The sequence below is a fragment of the Cebus imitator genome, unplaced genomic scaffold, assembly GCF_001604975.1.
Source record: "Cebus imitator isolate Cc_AM_T3 unplaced genomic scaffold, Cebus_imitator-1.0 Scaffold54, whole genome shotgun sequence".
In the NCBI taxonomy this organism is placed as follows: Eukaryota; Metazoa; Chordata; class Mammalia; order Primates; family Cebidae; genus Cebus; species Cebus imitator.
Window position 1 is genome coordinate 6,193,205 of NW_016107369.1, and position 6,918 is coordinate 6,200,122.

At 47.6% G+C, this 6,918-nt stretch overlaps 1 protein-coding gene across 3 annotated transcripts in view; it reads left to right on the forward strand.

The window, feature by feature from the left end:
• ZFYVE1 (zinc finger FYVE-type containing 1) overlaps positions 1–6,918 on the forward strand; it is a 55,269-nt gene that overhangs the window by 44,899 nt on the left and 3,452 nt on the right. For all 3 annotated transcript variants that reach the window (XM_017528723.2, XM_017528722.2, XM_037738563.1), the window contains exons 6-11: positions 509–617; positions 1,325–1,422; positions 1,515–1,632; positions 3,547–3,717; positions 4,302–4,482; positions 5,093–5,206. In XM_017528723.2, the coding sequence (XP_017384212.1) occupies positions 509–617; positions 1,325–1,422; positions 1,515–1,632; positions 3,547–3,717; positions 4,302–4,482; positions 5,093–5,206 (791 nt within the window). The remainder of the gene's footprint in view (positions 1–508; positions 618–1,324; positions 1,423–1,514; positions 1,633–3,546; positions 3,718–4,301; positions 4,483–5,092; positions 5,207–6,918) is intronic.

A 6,918-nucleotide genomic window follows, 5' to 3' on the forward strand; every position in this document is an offset into this window, starting at 1 on the left:
GAGGCCAGAATATAGTGGCACGATCTCGGCTCATTGCAACCTCCGCCTCTTGGGTTCCAGTGATTCTCCTCCTGCCTCAGCCTCCTGAGTAGCTGGGACTACAGGTACCCATCACCATGTCCAGCTAATTTTTGTATTTTTAGTAGAGTCAAGGTTTCACCATGTTGGCCAGGTTGGTCTTGAACTTCTGACCTCAAGTGATCCGCCCCCGTCAGCCTCCCAAAGTGCTGGTATTACAGGCGTGAGCCACCATGCCCAGCTGATTTCTTTTTTCCCCTTTGTCCTCATAGAAGGATAGTAGTTGCTGTACCTCTGTAGCGCTGTCGATTGCAAGTGTAACAGGGAGGCATGTGGGTTTCCAGCTACCCTTTCTGTGTTCAGCATCTGAGGCCCAGTTAGTAATCAAAGTCTGGTCTTGGCCTTGTGCCTGGCTCAGGGTCAGACTGTTCTGTGTAAGTGGCACTGACTTCTTTAGCCATCTCATTGTCAGTCTTTGGGCTTCATTCAGGGTTGGATGTAAGAACAGCATGAATCATGGGAAGGAAGGAGTGCCTCATGAAGCCCAGAGCCGCTGCAGATACTCCCACCAATATGACAACCGAGTCTATACCTGCAAGGTGAGTCCTCTGAGCTCCTCCCTGCTTCAGCAGTGGGCTTGCTGACCACTCTCTGTCTCTCTTTGGCAAGACCATCTTGGGGCCATCCATGGCTGCATGCCAAAGTATTTGATATTCAAGTGGAATATTTCTGGAACTTCTCTCCAGCTCTAACAAAAAGCATTCACATGTCTTCATTCATGAGGGTCCCTTTGTTCACCGTTTTAAGCCTATTTTCTCCTCGTTCTGTTGAGCCTGTATGTAAGGGTCATTTACATCGAACATTCATTCTTAAGAGCAGAAGTGCTCTTTAGGAAACTAGTTTTGGATTGTCCTCCTGTCTGTGACAGATACATAATTTAAAGCTCAGTTTTGGGGCCTGGGATGGACGCATACTCAGTTCATTACCACTTGAGGCACTGGCTTCTCTAGAGGAATGACCTTTCTTCTGAGGTGCTAAACTCACTGTCTGAAACTCTCAGCTGGTATGGTTTGTGGAGAGTCGGGCTGGATGTGGGGGTTGTGGTGTACATAGGAAAAGCTAGCAGAAGGCTAGGCACGACGGCTCACATCTATAATCCCAGCACTTTGGGAGTCTGAGGCGGGCAGATGGCTTGAGCCCAGGAGTTCGAGACCAGCCTGGGCAACACGGTAAAACCCCCCATATCTACTAAAAAAGAAAAAACCAAAAGACAAAAAATAAGCTAGCAGAGTGTTCCCTGTTTCAGGCCTGCTATGAGAGAGGCGAGGAAGTCAGCGTAGTGCCCAAAACATCTGCTTCCACTGACTCTCCCTGGATGGGTCTTGCAAAATATGCCTGGTCTGGGTGAGTTTAAACAATGTGGCTAAAGGTTTTCTGGTGTGTTTGTCTCCCCAGGCACCTGGCAGGGTAACAGTATTGATTTGCCTTCCTCATAGGTATGTGATCGAATGTCCTAACTGTGGCGTGGTCTATCGCAGTCGGCAGTACTGGTTTGGAAACCAAGATCCTGTGGATACGGTGGTGCGGACAGAGATTGTGCACGTGTGGCCTGGAGTAAGAGCTGTTTTCCTTTATCTTGTGTTGTTCAGTTTTTTGTGTGTAGAAAACTGGAGCTTGTTTAAAATTAAGGTTAACTGTGAATTTCAGAATGTTGGTGGTTTAGAAAGGCATGATCTGGAGAGCTTTTTTGCTCTCTAGACCTTTAGTTGTTTTAATTTCTTCTTGCATGTATATTAGAAGTACAACTTGAGCTGGGCGCGGTGGCACGTGCCTGTAGTCCCAGCTACTCAGGAGGCTGAGGTGGGAGGATCGCATGAGCCCAGGAGTTCTGGGCTGTAGTGCGCTACGCTGATTGGGTGTCCCACTAAGTTCGGCATCAGTATGGTGACCTCCTGGGAGCAGGGGACCACCAGGTTGCCTAAGGAGGGGTGAACCAGCCCAGATCAGAAACGGAGCAGGTCAAAACTCCTGTGCTGATCAGTAGGGGGGGATTGCGCCTTGTGAATAGCCACTGCATTCCAGCTTGGGCAACATAGCGTGGCCCCATCTCTATAATAAATAAATAAATAAAGTACAACTTTAAATGAAATACAATAAAAATCTGTAGCTTACTCTTTTGGCAAATAAAACATTTTCCCATATTCTAGTCGTTCATTTTCTATATGTATATGTTTTTATAGATACAGATAATTTACATGCCTTTTTCCTGCTTTTTTTTCCTCATAATGCTATTTTATTTAGTTTTATTTCTGCCTTTTTAAGAAAACCATTAAAATGCTAGTGACTATCTTTGTGTAAGAAAGCCATTTTTTGTTATAGGAAATTTTCTTGAAGTATATTCTAGGAAGTGGGATTCCTATTGACCCTTAAGTGATTTCTTACTTTGACTTTTGAGTTCCAGATGTCAAAAATACAAATCTGCTTATGAGGCAGTGATATCATGCTTTCATTCCGCATTAAATCAGCGTTCACACTTAGCGTTGTCCATAAATCACAGCAAATCCAAAACTTTTTCCTTTCATGGAAGAAAGACAAGTGATTTTTCACTGAGAGAATCATTTTACTCTGTGTCATTGTCCTTGTTTGGTGATTCCTCAAGCCACCATTCAGCCTAGGAATCCTACCTGCAGGTCCCTTCTGAGCTTTCCTGGATCCTATAGGTACCATAAAACTGGAGATTTCCTTATTTTTTTCCTCTTTTTTCCCCAATGTTCAGGCCCACTGAAATTTGTTATTGTCTGGTAGTCTCATTGCTGGAACCCACCTCCTTGGCGTAATGGTTTATGCCATCTTGTCCCAAGGATTTAACATGGTCTTATAGTGAGAAGGTAAACGTGGTTAGATAGTTTATATTCCAGGAAAACAGTACTGCAGTAGAGTACTCTCAGGTTGCATTCCTCACAGTACTTGAAATTAGGAGAATACAGATGCCTTCCCTGCTGTGTGTTTACTCCCTCCTTCCTTCCTCCCTCCCTCCCTCCCTTTTTCATTTCAACATACATCGTTATGTACCCTGTGCCCAGAATTGAGCTAGTTACTTTACAAAATACAAAAATGAAAAAGAGTTATTGTCAGGGAGTTCAGAGTTTGATAAGGAGTCAGACACATAAATGGATATTGTACTTAGACACACAGAAATAGGATTCCTAGAGATGTCCAAGTATTGGAAGAACTTAGAGGAAAGGTTCTTAACTCAGCCTGTGGTGGGGGGCCTCCTGGAAGAGGTGTCATCTCCTGTATTATATGGGCTTAGTAAGTCCTGAATTGAACAGCTAGCTACATGTCAAGTCTTATGGTCGCTTTGAAGAGAACAAAGCCAGAGGGATCTTGGTCAGTCTGCATTTTTCCCTGCCAGGGAGTTAATGGTTCTGAGTTGGCCACAATAAGTTTGCAACTCACCAGACATCCCTCTTCCTCCTTCCTTTCACTCCCTTCTCAGCATGATGGAAGCCTGCATTTTCATTTCAGACTGACGGGTTTCTGAAGGACAACAACAACGCTGCCCAGCGCCTATTAGATGGGATGAACTTCATGGCTCAGTCGGTGTCCGAGCTTAGCCTTGGACCCACCAAGGCTGTGACTTCCTGGCTGACAGACCAGATTGCCCCTGCCTACTGGAGGCCCAACTCCCAGATTCTGGTATGGAGTGGCACGATGCCCTTACACCCCTGGCACAGCCCATCCTGCTTAATGCTGCTTTGCCTTGTGCTAAGCTTGCTCTGTGAGGGAGACGCAAACATTTCTGCCAGAGCATTGAGCTCTGTGAGTACTGGGAAGGGTAGGAGTCATTGAGAAGGCCAGTTTCCTCTTTGCCCACTGATTTCCCATCGTGTTTTCCTGCAAGTATTTTCTCTCTTGGGTTATAGTTTCCTTGTCTGTGGCGGCCAATTAATATTGCTTACATGTGTGAGGATGCAGATAGAGAATCTGGGGAAAAGGAGCCTTTAAAGGTTATTTAGGGTCATCCTCAGCTTGATCCATTAATGCTACAGCACCCAGAGCAAGAGAGCACCCAGCTTTAACCCAGACACTTAGTGAAAGGACACTCGCTGCCCACCAGGCTTCCTTTCCACTCTCAGATAACTCTTACTGGAAAGTTTTGTCCTGCTTGAGCTAACAGCACTGCCTTAGTTTCTGGTTGCCCCAGCTCTGGTCGACTTCTCAGCTGAGCAGACATGTGCCATACCCACCTGCCTCTCTGTTTTGTTTTGGGCTTGGAACAGAGCTGCAACAAGTGTGCGACGTCTTTTAAAGATAACGACACGAAGCATCACTGCCGAGCCTGTGGGGAGGGCTTCTGTGACAGCTGTTCATCAAAGACCCGGCCAGTGCCTGAGCGGGGCTGGGGCCCTGCGCCAGTGCGGGTGTGTGACAACTGCTATGAAACCAGGAATGTCCAGTTAGGTAACGTGGGGCCTGGGAGCTGCAGGGGTGGTGGGGAGACCCTCCCTCCTTGACACTGGGAACTGGATGTCCAGATGCCCCAGTCCCGCTCATAACCACATCTTCCTTATGAGAGCACTTACCTCGGGCCTTGGCCAGTCAGGCTCTAAGCTCCTTGTTAACAGTGTCCTATGGGTGCTGTTCCTCAGGGCTTGAGCCTGTCCTGCGTTCTTAGCTGCAGAGGTGCTTCTGGGGGCAGGGAATACACACATAGCAGCTGAGTTCTGAAAAGGCTGCTCCTTTGAGAAGGTTCTAGTTCAGTCTTCTCCTTTGAGAAGGTTCTAGCTCAGTCTTCTCCTTTGAGAAGGTACTAGTTTTTGCTCCTAGAACCTTTCTGCCTTAAAGAAGGTTATAAAGGATCCCCAGAAGGTTGCAGATAAAGGACTGACAGATGTCATCGGATTTCAGGGTCTGGGCCGACCTGACCCGCAGCGCAGACCTTTGCAATGGTTGCTGGACAGCACGGTGGTGTTTGGGCTCAGAATCCAGAAGCGTTCTGCTATTGCTCCCTGAGTTTTCCATTTGGGAGAGGACTTAGAGGTGACAGCTTTTCCCTTATTATTGTCTACAGATGTTACCGAGGCACAGGGGGACGATGAAGGCGGAACGCTCATTGCTCGGAAGGTGGGCGAGGCCGTGCAGAACACTCTGGGAGCTGTTGTAACAGCCATTGACATACCACTAGGTGGGCCTGGCAGTGCTTCCCTTGGGTGTAGCTGATCTGGGTTGAGGGGTTTTGGGTGCCCTGGGCTGCCACTTTGTAAAGGCTTGCCAACCTAGATAGAGATGAGTGGTAAGGAATTAATTACAAATCGCCATTTGCTTGCTTCTGCTGAATGCCTTAGTAGTTTCATGTTTATTCCTGAGGCCATTCTCTCATAGCTTCTAGTGCTGTATAACAAGCTACCTTAAAATGTAAAGACTTAAAACAACCATCTTGAGTCAGGCGTGGTGGCTCGGGCCTTGTAATCCCAGCTACGAAGGAGGCTGAGGCAGGAGAATCACTTGAACTCGGGAGGTGGAGGTTGCAGAGAGCCGAGATCACGCCACTGCACTCCAGCTTGGGTTACATACAGAGCGAAACTCCATCTCAAAAAAAATACATTAAAAAAGAAAACAAGCATCTTGGATGTCTTTCTAGGTCTAGAAGTCAGGAAGGGTGATTATTTAGCTCCAAGTGGCATTTCCTCTAGTTACTACCTGATATTCCAGGGTGGCAGCTGGAGTGGTCTCAAGACTCCAAGCTGACCTCACTTACAAGCTGCGTGCCTTGGCAGGGACAGTGAGAAGGCTGTGTGTAGCAGAGCCTCGTCCCCTCTCTGTATTCTCCAGGCCTCTTCAGTGGTTTTTCTGGCATTTAAGAAGCTGGACTTCTTAAGTGATGTCAGTATTCCAGGAGCTAATGTTCCAAGAGACAGGAAGTAGAAGTTGTCCATCTCTCTCTCTCTTTTTTTTTTTTTTTGAGATGGAATCTTACTGTGTCGCCCAGGCTGGAGTGCAGTGGTGCAGTCTCAGCTCACTGCAACTTCTGCTTCCCCGGTTCAAGCAGTTCTCCTACCTTAGCCTCCTGAGTAGCCGGGATTACAGGCATGTGCCTCCAGGCCCAGCTAATTTTTGTATTTTTGGTAGAGATGGGGTTTCACTATGTTGACCAGGCTTGTCTTGAACTTCTGACCTCAGGTGATCCACCTACCTTGGCCTCCCAAAGTGCTGGGATTACAGGCATGAGCCACTGCGCCCAGCTGAAGCTGCCCATCTCTTAAGGCCTAGGATTGCAGACAGGCATCCCTGCTGCCATCTCCTGGAGTCTGCTGCAGTCCAGGGCCTGCCTAGATTCAAGGGAGGGGGCAGGAGTGTCAAATGTGGAAAGTGGGTCAAAGAGTCTACACTGCCTTTAATCTGTCACACCAGCCAAACTGTTAGTAGTTTAAGATTTAAAATAGCACCCCAGCTTTGGATGTATTCAGGATGGCGAGGGAGAGAGGGAAGGAAATCACCTAGTGCATGGCGGGCTTAGGCAAGGCTGGACAGGCCTGGGGTAGCGTGGCATATTGTAGGGGAGTGAGCAAAAGTAGGTAGTGATGAAAATGTCCTGGAGCAGCTTTCCTCACTGCGGCTCACAGAGTAGAGGATGTAGGAACTGCTGGATTTGCCCAGGCTTCAATCTGTCTTCAGGGGTGCCTGGGAGAGGCAAGGACTGTCCTTGGCTCAGAAGCAGAGCATAGCCTGCAAGCTGTGCTCACCAAGTGCTCTCATCCTGAGCGCCCACAGGTGTAGAGTCCCAGGCCAGTGTATCAGGCATGTTCTTTCTTGTCATCCTCATCACAGCTCTTAAAGGTGGATTGTTAAAGATGAGTAAGCCCCTGAGAGGTTAGCTAACCTTTATTTTCTTTCTTT